Genomic DNA, 20,602 nt, shown 5'->3' with positions numbered 1-20,602 from the left:
CCCCTCCCATGGGGTGAAACGCATTGGTGACATGGCCTGGATAGAGCTTGGCCTGAGACTGTTTTTACTATAGACACCATTGGGCTTTGCTGGATGTGCAGCACTTGTGATCTCTTTCTCCTACATGTTAATCTTTACCTGGTATCTTAAAAACTTAATTGACTTTGGTTTAAATATTTCAATTATTTCAAGTTTTTCAGTCAAAAAAAAAAGAAAAACAAACACCTCTGAACAGGTATAACTGTGATATGTTCTTAGATAAAATAGGTCTTTTTTTAAAAAAAAAATTTTTAATACAAATAATTGACATGTCTAACCAACATTGTCATTTATATTATTATTTTTACTAATATAAAATGTTTGACACGTAGTGTGTAGCTTTGACACTTCCCATCAAAATTACCCATGTGGCTCATTGATTGATGACCTTTAAATAAAGCTTGCCCAAGTACAAAAAACAAAAAATTTGTTTTATTCATAACTTTGTGTTCAGAGATACAAATTTATCTCATCTTTTGACCATGTAAATGATCGACCATTCTTTCATTGAATTCTGTGTATACTTATATTTTCTCAAAGAATATAAATTCTGCAAAATACAGAATAGGTCATTAAGTAAAATAAAAAATATTTTTTCTCTTTTTAATCTACCAATACCATGGCATTCCGTGCCAAGCTTTTTCTGAACTCTTAAAGGTTTCAACTGTAGATGAATTAGAAGTAATAAAACGATAGACCCAATTCAAGCCTTCATTACCCAATAAAAAGCCAGTATAGATTTGATTTTCTTTTCCTGGAAGTTTCAGTACATGAAAAATATAACTTGGGTAAAACCAAGTGTAACCAACTCATCTTGAGGAATACACAGGATTTCAATATTTTAGATCACAATAGAATTTTTAATAAATAAATTTCTTTGTTTTTTTATTATTTTTTTTTCTTTTTTGTAAAGACACTTTTATTGGAAACAGTAGATTTAGCCCAGTCATTTTACGTTCCTTTTTTTAATATAAATGGTCTGTTTTTGCTCTTATTCTCCAATGTTGCAGAATTTCAGATCTGCGTCTCCTGTACATTGTCCTTAGAGTTTGCGCGAATCAATAAAGGTTCATGCACTGAGCTGTGTATTGAATTTATTGTGTTCACTGTTGTTGTGTGATTAAAAGGGGACTTATAAGAGTTATAATGGTTTAAATGCTCATGTTCTATTGCGGGCATGGGTAAGTGGCTCTCAATGGGCGTGTCAGCTGTGAGTTCATCATCCACGTTAATAATCTCAACAGTCCGCGTAGGAGCATGATGGTTCTTCCGATGGTGCTGTTTCCTCATCTTATAGAAAATTACCAACATAACAGCTGCCATAAGGGTGATGGCCACAAAACAGCCAATGATGATTTTGGTGGTCTTCATAACTTCGTCTATCCCTGGCATTCCACCATTTGCATCCGTAACCGGGATGGTGAAGGGCTTCTCGGTGGACCTTGTGCTCTGCGGCATTAGAGAGGTGGTTGCATTTGTAGTTTCCCAGTCAATGACTGGTGTAGGACCCACATGATGTTCCGTGGTCCTGGCCTCGTCCTGAGATGGTTCCATAGTCTCTACAGTGACAGTGGAAAAGTAAGTATAACCATTATCAATTGCAGTCACATTCAGTGTCGCCGAGGCAGTGGTGTTCCCTGCGGAGTTACTGACGATACATGTGTACAATCCTGTATCTCGCATCGTTACAGATGTAAAGTTTAGTGTGCCATCATTGAGCACAGAAATTCGCACTTTGTAAGCCCCATGAGTCATTATGGATCCATTTGGTGTAATCCAGCTAACATAAGTCAATGATGTTGATGCCCGACATTTGAGTTCAGCAGCCATCCCTTCTGTAACATTCAGATCAGTGGGTGGCTCCAAAATCACCGGGGCATAGCATGTAAAATAGTTCTGGTCCAACTCAGCAATGTGAGTACCTTTTAAACTGGGAGGTGTGCTACAACGAGCACAGCATGTGCTGCCTGTAGTGACTATCTCCTTTAACCACCAACTAAGCCAAAGAATGTCGCAATTGCAGTTCCAAGGGTTGTGGTGCAACTGAATCCTTTGCAAATTATGTAGAGGTGTAAAAAGGTCATGAGGCAGCGTAGTTAGATTATTATGTGCCAAATTAAGCTCCACAAGTGACTGAAGGTCATCAAAGGCATTCCTCTCAATCACCTGAATCTGGGAATGCATGATCCACAGTTTCTGTAAATTGGTTAATCCTTGAAATGACCCTGGCCTGAGAACCGAAAGATGGTTACCAGAAAGGTCTAGTTCATCTAGCTTTACAAGTGGAGTAAGATTGGGGATTTCTCTTAGGTTGCACATCCCAAGGTTCAGATATCTAAGGTTTGAAAGCCCTTCAAAAGCTCCTTCTGAAATATAGGACAATCTTTTCATCTCCCCCAAATCCAGTCTGCGCAGAGAAGGGATGCGATTAAAAGCATAGGATGGAATGCTTTCAATAGGGTTGTTCCTCAGCCAAAGCTCCTTTAGTTTTGACAAATATTCAAAAGCTCCATTTGGAATGGTAGTCAGACGATTGTCAAACAGCTCCAAAGTGTTCAGATTTGCCAAGCCGTTAAAGGCCCCGATTTCAATCGTCCTAATGTGATTTCTACTCAACTGTAAAACTTCTAAGTGTCGTAAATGCTTAAAACTGTCCACTTTGATTATTTGGATCTGGTTTTCGTGGAGGTTAAGCTGCCTCGTGTTGGTGGAGATACCATCCGGGACTTCACGCAGGTTCCGTCGGGTGCAAATTACTTTGCTAAACTGGTTACTGCAGGAACATACAGAAGGGCAGGTCTGAGCCCTAACCAACCCGGCCACCACGAGAAGTTGAAGAGCCAACAGCACAATAAAAAGGGGGTCAAATAAGGCCCTGTTGAACCTAGGACCTATCATCATCTGCTGTGGATGTAATGTCATCTTGTTCAACATTCATACTTTGTTTGTGTTTGGTCCTTCAGCAGTTCCAGTATTCTGCAAAACATAAAATAAAGAAACAATGTTAGTCGACTTATCAAAAATGTATGGATCACAACAAGCTCAGCAACCAAATGATTTTCAGTATATAAATATATCTAAACCCAAGAACAGAAATGCAATATTAGTAGTCTTTAGATATGGTGACTGCATTAGCTTTCTTCCTTAGGCTAAGTATTTTACTTCCATGACAGAAAAATTCATGATGATCCTTATGCCCAGTACCGGGACACGGGCATCCAACTCCCAGGGCAAAGATCCAAACTGAGCATCCCTTCCCCACTGTTAATATATTACGTAGTGATAAAATATAATAGTGGTGTAGCGCTGATGACTAAATGTGCAAACTCCACAATAATAAGATAAAAAACATAAATCACATAAATGAATAAATATATAAATATATAAGTGATAGATCTTTCAAGATCTAGAAAAAAGTGTCTCAAACTGTGATATTAACAGTACACAAAGTGCATATGATGAAGCTGGTCCTATTCCCAGACCCTCATACAGTGACAATACCCAGTCCCACTTGGGACCAAACCCCAAAAGACTAGGTGCTATATACAGTGGATCCCAATATAAGGGATATGATCACAAATAAAGTGAATGATATATAAAGTACATCCCAAAATTTGGATAAAACCAAATAAAGTGACTAGTGAATAATGTTAAACACAATATATAAACATAAACTTCATAAACGCATAATACGATAAAAAGTGTCCAACATATTGCCAAGAATAGCAAAGATGGCAATGACTGCCAAAATGTGCCTATATCTTCAAACTTATATCACTTATATTTGTCCACTTATAGGTAGAGGTTAGGGTGTTAGCAGCATATAGAAATTAGGTTCCATATTAGCGCAGGGGGATCTCTGTCCCATGCCCGCCTCCGGGACTTCTCCAGGGTGTCACCCATCCTCTGGAACTCCCTGCCCCAACCCATCAGATTATCACCTACTCTCCTCTCCTTTAGGGGCACCCTGAAAACCCACCTCTTCAGGGAAGCCTACCCCACCCCCTGCTAACCTGCCGACCTCCTCCACTCTTCCTACCACTCCATCCCCCACAGCTATCTCCTCCTGTACCACTATCCCCTCCCTCCTAGATTGTAAGCTCGAAAGAGCAGGGCCCTCGATCCCCTCATGTTTTGCATTGTATTGGTATTGTTCTGTCACATGTTCTGTCCCCCTTTGTAATGTACAGCGCTGAGTGAACCATTGGCGCTTTATAAATACTGTATAATAATAATAATCTAATATATTACATAGAATGGGTATACCACTCTGCATCCATTCTTTGCCCCCTTGCTTCACCACTCCTGGGGAAGCTGCCCCTCCTGCCCACCTCTTGTCTAGGCCCTGCTTATGCCTGAAATATTGTGTCCCTGTAACTTTCCTATGCACTGAATTAAAATCACAAACACGGTTGTCTGCATTCCTATATCAACACCACTCTATGTAAATGAGATGAAGAGAGCAAAAAGATATTTGTAATCCAAATCAGAAGAGCAGCCTAGGGTGAAAATGCTGCTCCTCCACAGATGCAGTACAGTGAGTGAGCGTTAGGTAAGCCCTGCACCCTTTGAGAACGTGCATCGCACGAAACGCGTCAGTGGCTACAGCACATGGACATCTAGCCACCATTTGTGGCCAACTATATTTATGGTCAGTTGGTCAGTACCTTTATTTTATCCAATTTGAGAATAAAACTTGTTCATACTATACTACACCATGTGGCGTCCCTTATTGGGCTCTCTTTGAGAGCACCACCTTCCACAGTGCCTGGTTGTACCAAGGGGATTTCTGACGCCCTTACTGAACTCTGGGATTTATTGATTGCGGTGAGATGGAGGATAATATAGAGTGCGACCTGACCAGAACCCTATTGACCGAGATGTTTTGAAGATCATATCTCTCTACATGCGTATTTCATACGCACTTCTGGTGAGTGTGCAATCTATTTGTTTTAAGGCCCTCTACCTTTGAATTGCAACACATCCCTTACAGTAATTGACATGGGAATTTGGACTATTGTGCACTGAATAGTGGACGGTATTCTATTTTGTATTTTCTGTCTCTTTCTGCCTTTGCCTATACCTCTAGGGCATTTACACCGAGCACTTATTTTATGGTTTCTTTAATTCAAGCGCTGCACCGATCCCTCTCTTTTTTTCCAGTGAGTGAGCGTTGTCACCCTAGGAAAGGAAGGGTGTTATGGGTGGGACACCTAGGTGATGATAAAAGACAAAAATCCTGAAAAATGAAAACTTATTCAGTCATCACATTTAACCTTAGCCTCGGTATATACAGTTTTTGTTTTATATACTTTTTACATTAATCCTTGGTGAGTTCACCCTGAGACAAACACACTTTCCATGTCTATTAGCAGAATTATATTTTTGCTCGGAAAGGTACTGATATGGCAGTAACATCATTATTGGCGTAGTTCCCTGAACACAGAGACATCATCATTCATGACAATTGGGAGCCTTAAGACATTTTATCTGTGCACACTGAGAATTTTAATTGTCTCTGAAAACCTCTACAAGCATGGGAACAGACAAAATAATCTACTTTGTTTGTCTTAAAGTGAAGTTGTCACGAGCCTAAGCAGAGTAAACTAATAATACAAACATATAGTTCTTGTTCCAAGCATACACATACTCATCTTTTCAATAATCGGTCAGTAGGCTGAAATTCGCCAGTAGCTAGATTAAGCTAATGTTGACTTTTAGAGATAGCCAAGCGTTGGGCTTCCTTTTGAACAGTCAACATGTCTACAACAACACCTCCAAAATGTCTGGAGTTTTTGCCATTTCCCTTATAACTTCCTTATATCTTCTATGCTATGGCCATAGAACCATTATGGCTGCATCTACACCTTAAAAATGCATTTACTAATATCTAGAAATAGCTACCATGCTTAGATGTAAATCAATACAAAGACATAAGTTACAAACTGAAAACAGGTTTGTAAAAAGTCTTCTAAGCTTCTCCATAGCCACCAGTCAGAACGATAGTTGGAGACCAAATGTTTCAATCAAAGTGGTGGCTATGGGGCTCCTAAAACACCCATTGCATTGACCAAATAAGAACTAATGTAAGGAGGCCCAAAAATGTATCACAACATGAGGTCTACAAGATAAGCTTGTTGTCTACATGTCTTTGCAACTAAAGTGTCAGGGACCATTGCAACACATGGGTCTGCACATGCGTAGGTGTCTGTCAAGACGTGTAGGAAGGAGGGCACTAGGACCCAGGCGCACCCGGCACCTATGACGGTGCTGGGCAGGCACTAGGACCTAGGCTGCGCCTGTCAGGTGCAGGGCGGGCTACTTAAACCAGCCCTGCACAGACACAAGTTGCCGTATGGTCTGATCTTTGCTCCTGTGTTCCTGCTATTCGAGATTCGTTGCTGACCTTGCCTGAACCTGACCTCCGCTGACTTCTCCTGCTCTGACCCCCTGGCTAGTTTGACCTCTCTTCTGGATAATCCCCATACCTGATCTGAACCTCTGTTGCCGACCCCAGCGAGTGACCTGACTATTCTTCTGCCTGCCGCCTTGTACTACGCTGATCCCACTGTTACCGACCCGGCCCGTTTGACCACGCTTACTACTCCGCCATCCATCCATCCCGCTCGGATCCCGTCTTCCACCTCTTCACGTCAGGCTCTCTACCTGCACATACCCCTGGCGAATCTCTCTACCATGGACGGGTGTACTCAGGGGCCGCGACCTGGTCCCTGTCTGCTCCAAGCCCATCCCCACCATCAGGGGCCCTGGTGAACAAGCAGACTGGGGCTTAGACTCCGCGCCCTGGGGAATCCTGTCCTGTGGACTGCTAGAGGCCCCGCTAGGTGGTTACTAACATAAAGTAAGGCAGGCCATAGATGGAGCAAATTTGCCATAGATGGAGAAATGCCGATGAACCAACGACCCTAGTACTGCCAGGTGGAAATGCTAACCATTTAGACACTGTGCTGCCCAGCATGACTCACTTCTGGCAAGTTTTCCTGACAGGAGATCATGTTGGTAGTGGCTCTTAGGAAGAGGCATTGCCTCGAAATGTGTCAGCCATTTGGAGGTATATAGTCCCCGACCAGGTACCTTCTGCCCACCCCTTCTCCTGGCCCTGCCCCCTCAACTTCCTGTGCCAGGAGTATCTGTGTCCATTACTAATTTTCCTGCTCCAAAATCTACCAATATCAAAGTCCCTGGCCTGGAAATGTAAGAAATTATTCAGAAAGATTTTATAAATATTGAACGTTACATATTAGTCTTTAGGAGGTGACACATGGCAACAATGACGTTTGTCAGTAATCACTACTGAAAATCTGTGTAACAGTTGCAAGCCTGAAGTCTATCTTAAAAGGCCAGTGAGCATATTTGGGACATTAAAGGGGAGCTCCACCAAAAAGGGAACATTCCACTTGTCTGCCCCCCCCCCACTTCCACTGCCAGATTTTTGCACTTTTTTGGGGGGAGCAGGTACCTGATAGCGTATGTACTCTCCAGCGCCTCAGGATATGCACAGCCAAAAGGGGAAGCCAAGGGTACCAGGACAGCGACAACCAAAGCGACATGCCTGAGCATCAACAGCAGGGCTCTTACTTTACTTTCCATTCATCGTGCATCAGCATCAGAGGTTGGTCATCAGCTCTGAGGAAAGGGATTCATCCCCGAAACGCGCCAGCCATTTGACCGCACTGGCAGTGAGAACACCTTGCCCGCCGTTGTGGCCATTGTCATTTTTCTATGCTTTTTAGATACATGCTTCGTCTGTGAGTATGTTTTTATGATTTAATTCCTACAATAAACCTTGGATAATGCACTAGGTGTGTGCGCCACCTGTTTTCTCTCTATACGGAGCAGGTACCTGGTTTTGACAGGTACCCGCTCCCACTTTCGAGTTAGGTGGCAGTGGCAATCTGAGCAGGAAGTTCACAGGTCACTTCAAGTATGTGCAATAGGAAACCAGCTGTAAAACTGCAAGACTTCACTTCCAGTTTCCATAACTTATGATGCTGACGCCAGCATCCAAATGTGACTAAAGAATTGGCTCAGGTGAGGACAAGGTTGGATCCCTGGACAGGTGAATGTTCATATTTAAAAGTCATCAGCTACAGTATGTGTAGCTGCTGGCTTTTACTTTTATGGGGGGGGGATCCCGGAGCTCCACTTTACGAGAATCCGGACAAATGCATAAGCCAAATAAAAAAATAAAAAAAAAATTTATTTTACAATGTATATATATATATATATATATATATAATTTTTAATGCAGTTAATATATATATTACATATATATATGTATATAAATATATATATATAATTTTTTTTATGTAGTGTGTCTATATATACATATATATATATATATATATATATATATATATGGCTTCTAAAGGAAAATCAATAATATTTATTTTTCTTTTCTTCTTTTTTCTATTTAATTCTCAGCATATATATATATATATATATATATATATATACACAGACTACATTAAAAATAAATAAATAAATATATATATAAATAAAAATATATATAAATATATATATATATATATATATATATATATAAATATAAAAAAAACACTGTATGAATATATATATATATATATATATTTTTTTTTAATGTAGTCTGTGTATATATATATATATATATATATATATATATATATGTGGTTTCTAAAGGAAAATATCAATAATATTTATTTTTATTTTCTTCTTTTTTCTATTTAATTCTCAGCATATATATATATGTATATATATATATATATATATATATATTCATACAGCGTGTATGTGTATATATATTTATATATTTATTTATTTTTAATGTAGTCTGTGTATATATATATATATATGGTTTCTAAAGGAAAATATCAATCCCATTTATTTATTTGTTTCTTCTTTTTTCTATTTAATTGTCAATATATATATATATATATATTTATACAGTGTGTATATATATATATATATATATATATATATATACAGTCATGGCCGAAATTGTTGGCACCCTTGATATTTCTCCAGGAAATCATGTATTTCTCACGAAACGTATTGCATTAACACATGTTTTGCTATACACATGTTTATTCCCTTTGTGTGTATTGGGACAAAACAAAAAAAGGGAGGAAAGAAAGCAAATTCGACATAATGTCACACAAACCTCCAAAAATGGGCTGGACAAAAGTATTGGCACCCTTTCACAACTGCGGATAAATAAGAATGTTACAAGCATGTGATGCTCCTGTAAACTCACCTGGGGCAAGTAACAGGTGTGGGCAATATAGAAATCACACCTGAAAGCAGATAAAAAGGAGAGACGTTCACTTAACCTTTGCATTGTGTGTCTGTCTGTGCCACACTAAGCATGGACAACAGAAAGAGGAGACGAGAACTGTCTGAGGACCTGAGAACCAAAATTGTGGCAAAATATCAACAATCTCAAGGTTACAAGTCCATCTCCAGAGAACTAGATTTGCCTTTGTCCACAGTGCGCAACATTATCAAGAAGTTTGCAACCCATGGCACTGTAGCTAATCTCCCTGGTCGTGGACGGATGAGGAAAATTGATGAAAGATTGCAACGCAGAATAGTCCGGATGGTGGATAAGCAGCCCCAAACATGTTCCAAAGACATTCAAGCTGTCCTGCAGGCTCAGGGAGCATCAGTGTCAGCGCGAACTATCCGTCGACATTTAAATGAAATGAAACGCTATGGCAGGAGACCCAGGAGGACCCCACTGCTGACACAGAGACATAAAAAAGCAAGACTACAGTTTGCCAAAATGTACTTGAGTAAGCCAAAAGCCTTCTGGGAAAACGTCTTGTGGACAGATGAGACCAAGATAGAGCTTTTCGGTAAAGCACATCATTCTACTGTTTACCGAAAACGGAATGAGGCCTACAAAGAACAAAACACAGTACCTACGGTAAAATATGGTGGAGGTTCAATGATGTTTTGGGGTTGTTTTGCTGCCTCTGGCACTGGGTGCCTTGACTGTGTGCAAGGCATCATGAAATCTGAGGATTACCAAAGGATTTTGGGTCGCACTGTAGGGCCCAGTGTCAGAAAGCTGGGTTTGCGTCCAAGATCCTGGGTCTTCCAGCAGGACAATGACCCCAAACATACGTCAAAAAGCACTCAGAAATGGATGGCAAAGAAGCGCTGGAGAGTTCTGAAGTGGCCAGCAATGAGCCCAGATCTAAATCCCATTGAACACCTGTGGAGAGATCTTAAAATTGCTGTTGGGAAAAGGTGTCCTTCCAATAAGAGAGACCTGGAGCTGTTTGCAAAGGAAGAGTGGTCCAAAATTCCGGGTGAGAGGTGTCAGAAGCTTATTGATGGTTATAGGAAGCGACTGATTTCAGTTATGTTTTCCAAAGGGTGTGCAACCAAATATTAAGTTAAGGGTGCCAATACTTTTGTCCAGCCCATTTTTGGGGTTTTGTGTGACATTATGTCATATTTGCTTTTCTGCCTCTGTTTTATATTTGTTCCAATACATACAAAGGGAATAAACATGTGTATAGCAAAACATGTGTTAATGCAATACCTTTTTTGTGTGAAATACTTGATTTTCAGGAAAAATATCAAGGGTGCCAACAATTTCGGCCATGACTGTATATTTATTTATTTTTAATGTGTGTGTGTATATATATATATATATATATATATACACATACATATATATATGACTTCTAAAGGAAAATATCAATAATCTTTATTTTTCTTTTCTTCTTTTTTCTATTTAATTGTCAGCAGCGGCTATGTTTTAATTCAGGAAAATTGTCTGTTGGTAACATCACCCCACACAATATTGTTGTTATTCTAAGTGCTCCCTTCCTTTTTTCCAAACTGCTTTACTGCTGATTCGTCTGTGCTTCCCCATAACCCCCAGCCCTGGGTTCATTTCCAATCTCTAGCTCTCTGCAAACTCCTTGTGCTGTAGAGATTAATGAAATTTTCTATGAATCAAGCATCAGTGAAGTCCAATGCCGGCTTGCAGCACGGGAATGCATAATGCATAGATTTGTGCTATAGCAAAACAAATGTGTATCAGCAAAGACTGCGCAGTGTTCAGCAAGATGTAGTTTCATTTTTGCCGTAAAAAAAAAAAGGCTTGTTACAAAAAAATCTATTATTTAGATCAGAGCTTGAGTTCTTAAGTGTGGCGTCAAAGCTGCGTGGTACATTCATGCTGCAAAATGAATCGCTTGAGATAAAAACGATCTGATGGAAGATGTGATATTCTCTTTATTTTACATTGTGTCTATGTTCGTACATACATTGTGTACCGCACTTAGGAGAGCTGTCATTGCAGATTAGACTGAGATTAGGGTGGTGGAGGGCTAGATTCCAAGCTCAGCGGGGGGTTCCAAACAGAGGAGATGATTACGATATTATGAATGCTCTTTGATTTCCAAGTAGAGTCTTCTTGGGGCCCCTGAGATAGCCAACTCATTGCCAAAAAGATCAGTCTAGTTATAGTTTTTTTTTATTTGTCACAATAAAGGTTTCCTTAAAGAATGATAGCCAACACGCAGTGGCGACCTGAGGCAGGTACAGGGGGTGCGCGCCGCACCGGGTGACACCAACCACACGGGGTAACACCAGACCGCTCCACGAAAAGGTAAGTTGTAAGTTGTAGGGGATCGTCAGCTTGCTTTACAACTTACCATTTTTCGTGGAGCGGGTCCGGTGTCACCCCGTGCGGTCGGTGTCATCCGGTGCGGGACACCACTGGACCTGCGTCATTTGGAGTGAACAATGCATCCTTGGTATTAGGGGAGGAATAGCGCCCTATTCTTGGTGTAAGTTGGAGAAATAGTGCCCCATCGTTGGTGTCAGTGGGAAGAATAGTGCCCCATCGTTGGTGTCAGTGGGAAGTATAGTGCCTCATCGTTGGTGTCAGTGGGAAGAATAGTGCCCCATCATTGGTGTCAGTGGGAAGAATAGTGCCCCATAGATTGTTTCAGTGATCCATTATGCTCAATCCACAGATCCGAACCATCCTGTGGGGATTGTCGGCATGCAACCTATACGGAGTGACACCGGACCCGCTCCACGAAATGGTAAGTTGTAAAGAAAGCCAACGATCCCTACAGGATGGATCGGATCTGCGGATTGGGGAGCATAATGGATCGGAGTCTGATCCATTATGCTCAATCTGTAGATCCGATCCATTCTACGGGGATCGTCGGAAGGGGTGTCATCAAGTGTTATCGTACTGGGTGACACCAAGCCTAGGGACGCCCCTGCCAACGTGTTTTAGGAGTTATACATAATTCCCCCTTCAGAAGGGCTTTAAGCCAATCATAGATGGTTTGAACCTTGGCCGGTTCAGCAGGAACTGGCTGAGATTCGAACCATGTATGGGTAGGCTGAATGTGCCTGAAAGTGATCAGTCTATCAACTTGGATACAACCAGCCCCCCAGATTTTACATGCGATAATCGCTAGCAGCTGGTATAGTCACTAGCAATAATCACTGTCTTCTCCCAGCAGAGATGGCTCCCCCAGCCCCACCTGCTTCCCCACAGGGAGAATACAATGGCTCAGCAGTAGGGATTCCCCTGTCAACACTATCTGTGTTAATGGTGGAATCAAGCTAATTTCTATCCAGCAATCCGTCCTTGTGAACAAGTAGGAGATAATCCCCATGGAGGTGGAATGTCGGTACTCTGGCTCTGTGTGTTTTCCCAGCACAGAGGCAACTGAATGATGAGGATTAGTATAGCCGGCCCTCCTTTTCCCGAATAAGAAACTTTATTTAGCGAGTAAAATGTGCATATAAAATAATCAATATATAATATTGATTTTACTCATCTCCAGCTATTTGAAATGCAACTTTCCTGTATCTGTGCCTTCCTCCCCTTTCCTATAAAGACACTACTGCCATAGCCACTAATGTTTATACACTCATATAGGTATGCAGAATGTCTTCTACCTCTGTTTCCAATCCCTTGTTAAAAGGTTAATAAAATATTTGAACAAGAACCACTTTAATCACTTCTAAAGGAATGCAGACCCTGACACTTTCCACAATAGAACATTGCAAGTGCATCAGCTGATCAAAAATGAAAAAAAGTCACTCTCATTCAAAATCAGTCCTGCATAGGACATGAACTAAACAAAGAGCTATTCCATCAGCTTCCTCCTCCACTATCTAACAAGGCATAATAATGGGGGGGATTTACTACAACTGGAGCACTCAAAATCTGGTGCAGCTGTGCATGGGAGCCAATCAGCTTCTATCTTCAGCTTGTTTAATTAAGCTTTGGCAATAAAACCTGGAAGCTGATTGGTTTCTATGCAGAGCTGCACCAGATTTTGCACGTTTTAGTAGATAACCCCCCACTGTCACCTGATATACAGCTTACTGATCACACACTGCTTCCTCTTCCATTATTTATTTATTTCAGGTACTTATATAGCGCCGTCAATTTACGTAGCACTTTACATATATATTGTACACATCAGTCCCAAACCCTCAAGGGGCGTACAATCTAAGGTACTTAGAGATCTAGGAACAATCTATTTACAATCTAGGAACTTAAACTCATACATATGCATATTAGGGCCAATTTTGACAGGATCCAATTAACCTACCAGCATGTCTTTGGAGTGTGGGAGGAAACCGGAGCACCCGGAGGAAACCCACGCAAGCACAGGGAGAACATGCAAACTCCATGCAGGAGGCGCCATGGTCGGGAATCGAACCCATGACCCATTTACTGCAAGGCAGATCTTCCATGAGCTGCAAAAACATTTGCTCAAATCTTTACAATGAATATACTGAATACCAAAGTGATAGTGTTTCCTTTTTCAATAAAAATGGAGTTTGCTACAAAGAAAGATATGATCCTTTGAAGAAGAAAAAAAAGGTGCATCTCTTTTGTGTATTTTTATAAATAAAAGGCAAAATTGTATCTTTTCAGAAAATGTTACTAAAAAAAGCCAAACAAACAAAAAAAAAACATGCAAAGGGATCTTTCAAATAATAATAATAATAAAAAAAAAAACAGGTTCCCCTTTATCCTTGTGTTCAGACATTCTCCTCCTAGGAAATTGCTCCCCGGAGTGCTAGCTCAGGGAGATCATTAAGGCTTTCTAATTAAAATTAAAGCCACACTCGCACTTCTGCATAAATTATTGATTAAAGAGTAATTCCCTAAAATTACCTTAAAAATTCCCGCAGCTGCCACGAGGAACTGTTTAGATAGCAGGCGACTCTTAAAGGAATAAGCAGTCTATTTGGCGCTATTGACAGTTTCCAAATTATTTTTCTCTGCTCAGACATATATTACTGTTTGCAGGTAATCAATTGTATTTGTGAATTAGAATTTATTAGTAGCAGTGGAATCTATCCTATGGATTATCTGCCAGAACTGAAAAAGAGCTATTAAAGGAAAACTATATCCAGGATAAAATTCTCCAATAAATTTGTATAGTTTGCATATCTGGAAATGCTCTTGGTCTAATTTTTTTTTATTGTAAAGCCACACACTTTTATTATTCAATTTTTATAAAATTCAATATTTTGACAGATGTGAATCAAAAAGAGCAATTTTTGGCTGGACTGGCAATGGTTTCCAGTTGATTGTTCAGTGTTGAATAGGAAAAGGATTGAAAAGGTTAGAAATGTCTCAGATTCTTTGATCATTGAGCATTCAGTTTGATATGTGGAAGATGTGTCTACAATTTGCTCTTCTTAATGAATGCTTTATTTAAGTTGAAAGAAACATTTTTATAAAGTGAATGAATGGTTATAAGAGCATTTTCAGCAATGGGATTTTCTGTATTTCAGTACAAACAGGGCCATTTTAATCTTGCAGGCAATGATACAGATGCATAACAGATTCCAGCAACTAAAACAATTGCCCAATTTTTTGTTATTTTACTGTCTTAAGCCTAGTACATACTATGAGAAAATGAGATGACCGATTGTCCGATTTTCCATAAAAGTGCATATTATTCTGTAGTTGGAATGGTATTGACTTGTAAGAAAATTCTTGGTTGACAAAGGCAAACAAAGTTATGTACTAGCTTAGTAAAACAGGAAGTGTAGGGTCGTTCTATGGTACTGATCATGCACATTTATATCCATATGATTACTGTACACATTAAATGAAAATCAAATGTTGTGTTCACGTACAATAAAAATTAGTTTTTTGTTATCCAAAAAAGCCAGACGTGTAGTGTAGTGAAGTGTACATTACTGATCGATTTCCAAGTGTCCCAACAAAATTGCCTTTGTAAGTTGAGTTGGACTCCAGTTGGGCTACCATCTGTAGCAAACTAGCTCCTCAGAGCTGGAAGCGAAGTTCTCCTTCAACCTTTGCATTTGTAACAAACTAGCTCATCAGAGCTGGAAGCGGAGTTCCCCTGTTCCTTGCTGTATTTGAGGTCTTCCTGGAATCATTCCTCACACCCCCCCCCTTGCATTCCTGTGAGGCAGACTTTATCTCCTGGCAGATGATGTGGAACAACCTAAGACATGAGAAGTGGAGAAAGGCTGTCTACGAACGTGTCACTTTGGTCACCCAAAGCTATGTAAGCCCCACACCTTATCAAACTGACCCGAGAACTGAACATTCCTCAGGTCAACCTTATGGTTCATATCATGGGATATGAAGCTGGTAGTTTAGTTTAGAGTTCCCCAATGACCACTCCCAAAACGTGTAGTCAGAGCCCCCCCCCCTTGAGAGGGACTTTCAAGAGAGTTAGAGCTTGTCTCGCACACACACACACACACACACACACACAGATCTCCGAGGTAACATCAAGATCAAAGAACCTTTCTGCTCTACATCTTGGATTTGCAAACCCAGGCATATGGGCAAGTAACTTAACCCTGTAATCTTCTTCCTAATTATCTCTTTGCTGTGTCTTTATATACATATATATATATTTTTGTGACATCTCCTTGTAAATATTTTATCGCACCTGTTTTGACCCTGTTAGAAATAAATCTTTCTTTCTGAAAGTGTTAAACTGTTTCTGAGCGCTTACTTGCAATTCACGAATCCCTGCCTTGGAAGAGACGCTACTGTTTGTTATATCTCTGCATAGCAGGTCCGCGGGCCGTGCTATATAGATCAATATTTCAATCATTATAGTGTATATTTCATAACGGGAGTTTCCCAGTCTCCGACAAAAGTGGTGGTGGCAGTAGAGGGTTAGTTGCGTAATTAACCTGACCCGGTAACAAGCGCATTCAGGCTGCAGGCACAGATTGTAGAACATTAGCTGGACAACCGCTGTGCAGGGTGCAGCTGGGTGGGGCCTTGTTACGCGCGTCACACCGCGGTTTTAGATCGGCCGGTCCTTCGGTCACGAGTTTGGTGAGAAGGTCTGGGGTCTGACGCCGTGGGCGTGACGTATTACTGTTAGTCGCGGCTGTGCGATTGTCGCCTGTTGGTGGCGGCAACCGCGGGTTGTGACACCATCAGCTAATAAAAATCCCTCTTTTGGTAGCTCAACAATATTAACCCCAAAAAATTGCCTTTATAGGTTGGGCTGGACTCTAGTTAGACTCCAGTCAGCTGATAAAATTCCATCTTTTTGTAGCTCAACAAAATTTCACCAACAAAAAATTGCCTTTGAGGGTTGGTCTGGACTCCAGTTGGACTCTGATAAATAGCCCTCTTTTATGTAGTGGAATAAAAATTTCAACAAAATTACCCTTGTAAGTTGGGTTAGACTGTAGGATGGGCTTCAGTCAGTTGATAAAAATCCAGTTTTTGGTAGTTCAACAAAATTACATCAACAAAATTGCTTTCATAAGTTGGTCTCCTTTTTTGGGTGCTCAACAAAAAATTACCCCAACAAAATTGCCTTTTTAGGTTGTGTTGGACTCCAGTTGGACTTCAGCCAGCTGATAAAAATCCCTTTTTTTGTAGTTCAACAAAATTACACCAACAAAATTGCCTTTATAGGTTGAGTTGGATTCCCGTCAGCCGATAAAAATCTCCTTTTTGGATGCTCAACAAAAAATTACCCCAACAAAATTGCTTTTGTATGTTGGGTTGGACTCCAGTCAGCTGATAAAAATCCCTTTTTAGTAACTCAACAAAATTATCCCAACAAAATTGCCTTTGTAGTATGGGTTGGACTCAAGTTGGAGTAAAGCCAGCTGATAAAAATCCCTTTTTTTGTAGTTCAGTGAAATGACACCAATAAAATTGCCTTTGTAAGTTGGGGTGGACTCCAGGATGGGCTTCAATCAGCTGATACAAATCCCTTTTTCGGTATCCCAACAAAATTACAACAACAAAATTGTCTTTATAGGTTGAATTGGACTCCTGTCAGCCGATAAAAATCTTCTTTTTGGTTGCTAAACAAAAAATGACCCCAACAAAATTGCCTTTGTAGGTTGAACTCCAGTTGGACTCCAGTTAGCTGATAAAAATCCCTTTTTTGGAAACTCAACAAAATTACACCAACAAAATTGCCTTTGTAGGTTGAGTTAAACTCCATTCGGACTCCAGTCAGCTGATAAAAATCTCTTTTTGGTAACTCAACAAAATTACACCAACAAAATTGCCTTTGTAGGTTGGGTCAGACTATGTTGGACTCCACAAGGCTGATAAAAGTCACTTTTTTGGTAAGTAAACAAAATTACACCAACAAAATTGCTTTTGTAGGTTCAGTTAAACTCCATTCGGACTCCAGTCAGCTGATAAAAATCTCTTTTTGGTAACTCGACAAAATTACACCAACAAATTTGCCTTTGTAGGTTGGGTCAGACTATGTGGGACTCCAGACGGCTGATAAAAGTCACTTTTTTGGTAAGTAAACAAAATCACACCAACAAAATTGCCTTTGTAGGTTGGGTTAAACTCCATTCGGACTGCAGTCAGCTGATAAAAATCTCTTTTTGGTAACTCAACAAAATTACACCAACAAAATTTCCTTTGTAGGTTGGATCAGACTATGTGGGACTCCAGACAGCTGATAAAAGTCACTTTTTTGGTAACCCAACAAAATTACACTAACAAAATTGACTTTGGAGGTTGGGTTGGACTTCTGTCAGACGATAAAAATCTCCTTTTTGGTTGCTCAACAAAAAATTACCCTAACAAAATTGCCTTTGTGTTGGACTCTGGTTGAACTCCAGTCAGCTGATAAAAAAAACCCTTTTTTTCGTAGCTCAACAAATGTACACCAACAAAATAATCTTTGTAGGTTCGGTTGGACTTCAGGTTGGACTCTAGCAAGCTGATAAAAAAACCCTTTTTGGTAGCTCACCTCTACCCCATATAGTACGGATCAAATGCTCTTTTTTTTGTCTCAGGGACATGTTATAATTGCGAAAAGGGGAGCGCCGCACTAGCTTGTAGAGTAAATTGAAAGATTTTATTGTGCAAAAGGCAATCTGTTTTCTAGCCCTAATGAAAGGGGAGGCCTGAGCCCTGCTGCAAAATAAAATCTTTCAAAGGACTGTGCAAGCTAGTGTGGCACGCCCATCCTTCCAACACTCACACACTACCCATCACACATATCAAACATATCACCATAAGGTCCAGAGCTCCTACATTATAGGAAGTGGAGACATGTTTTTATAGGCAGAATTACTTACCTTATTTCTTGCTCCCACAGGCTTCTTCCCTGCTGTGTGAATGATACAGTGGAGCCACTCCTATGGGGATGCCTACTCACCAAAATTATCAAGTACAATGCAGGACCAGCTATCCTGCACTGTAGATGAAGATGTTGAGGAACTGACCCATTCTGGAACTGGAGTGGATGAAGAGGGAAGCTGAGGCTTCCAAAGGAGCTAGGATTAAGTTAAGTATCCCTCTCCTTCATCCTAAATGAGCATTAGATCCTAAAGATATAGGAGGGGCCTACCAAAAGGGTATTTTTATCAGCTGACCAAAGTCCAGCATTAAACCAGATTTATTTTCAGGAAACTTGAGAGTCTCTGTTTGATTAGGAGCTATCTATGGTACAAGGAAACTGGCTCACCCTATTGTTTTCTAAAGGAAAGAAGCTGCATGACAGATTTTGCCTAGTGATGAAATCTTGCGTTGCATCATGGCCATATAATACTACTGTATCCTCACCCACTCCTCCTGCTCTACAATTAGGTGCCTATGGAAGGTGAAATGCATGAGAGACCAGACATGAGTGGAGTGTCTGTGCTTCTGCTGGACTAATAAAGTCCAAGCCAAAAGAGTAATTGGCATCCATTCCATGGCAATTTCATTTCATGGTTATAGCTCATCTTGACTATTGCAACTCCCTCCTCCATGACTACCACTACCCAGGCTATCACCCCTTTCGTCTATCATAAATGTTGCTACTGGATTCATTTAGTTTACCAGCCACTCAGTGTATGCCACCCTTCTCTGCCTATCCTTCCAATGGCTTCCAATTTCCAGTGAATAAAATTCAAAACACTAACAAAAACATACAAAATCATTTACAACTCAAAAATATCACCCAAATTGTTCTCTCCACGCCTCCCAAGACCTACCAGTCTCCAGCTCCTTTGTCTTTTCCTTCCATGCCTGCCTCCAGGACTTCCCCAAAGCCTCTCCCATTCTCTTGAACTCCTTACCCCCATCTGTCCATCTACTCACCTTTAGGCAATCCCTGAAAACTCATCTCTTCAGGAGTCTACCCAGCCTCGATCAAACAAATGAATTTTAACTTTCTCCATAAACTCAACTCCACATAGTTTTACCTTTTGTATCACATGACTATTCCATGCCTCCCTCTAAAAACTGAACTTGTACTTTCCCCGTCAGCTCATCCCTCACAATTATTACCTTTTGTATCACTTGCTCCTCCCTAATAGACTGCAAGCTCCCAAGAGCTCCTAACCCTCTTAAACTGAATTGTATTATAACTGTATTATTATTTATGTTGAAAAACCTGTGCAAACTGTTGACAATATATATATCCTGTATAATATTAATAATTATAATAAAAATAATAATTTTAAGGCAATTCCTCATCACAAATCATAGCACGTGGGGTACAGGACAATAAGGGGATAAAAAAGGTATCAGGCTTCAATCTGGCTTTAAACAGCAAAATTGTAAAATTCTATATCACAATTTTATGGCTTGCTAGTCGTATTATTAAAACCTCCAGTTTTCCCGGCGTTGCCTTTTAATGGTTGCCATGGTTACCAAGGACAGAAAGTTTAACATGGATGGCTTCCAAGCTATAATACAGCAGTTACTTTTCATCGCTTTGTTGTAAGGTGAAGTAATCTGTCCATTCCAAAAGCAATTACACTAAAATGTTCCTCGATTCAGGAGCTTAATGACATAATTCTGATAGAATTAAATGGAATTGTTCTACAATAGTTGGAGAGTTCAGACTTTTTAGAAACAGAGTCAGCCCAGAAATGCTTTGAGCCTGTTCCTTACTGCAATTATTGGCTTAAATATATCCTGATTGTCAGTATGGGTATTAGACACGAGCGTACAGCGATGGAAAGCTACAGTGCAAACCACATGTTTTCTGGAAATAACATTTTGATTATTATTGTTCATTTTGTTTCAAGATACATATATGAATGGGGTCAGCTTTCATTGGTTGAGATAGCTACT

At 40.2% G+C, this 20,602-nt stretch overlaps 1 protein-coding gene across 6 annotated transcripts in view; it reads right to left on the bottom strand.

Annotated features, from left to right (window-relative positions):
* Nucleotides 1-449: 449 nt before the first annotated feature.
* The window catches only part of LRRC4C (leucine rich repeat containing 4C), a 1,157,007-nt gene continuing 1,136,854 nt past the window's right edge, over nucleotides 450-20,602 (bottom strand). For all 6 annotated transcript variants that reach the window (XM_089677329.1, XM_089677328.1, XM_089677331.1 and 3 more), the window contains one exon: nucleotides 450-3,015. In XM_089677329.1, coding sequence (XP_089533455.1) covers nucleotides 1,054-2,973 — 1,920 coding nt within the window. In that variant the 5' untranslated portion in view covers nucleotides 2,974-3,015 and the 3' untranslated portion in view covers nucleotides 450-1,053. The remainder of the gene's footprint in view (nucleotides 3,016-20,602) is intronic.

Source organism: Staurois parvus, unplaced genomic scaffold (assembly GCF_062004578.1).
Source record: "Staurois parvus isolate SC_StPar_1 unplaced genomic scaffold, SC_StPar_1.0 ptg000184l, whole genome shotgun sequence".
NCBI classification, from domain to species: Eukaryota; Metazoa; Chordata; class Amphibia; order Anura; family Ranidae; genus Staurois; species Staurois parvus.
This window is presented reverse-complemented; position numbering and strand designations above follow the sequence as displayed.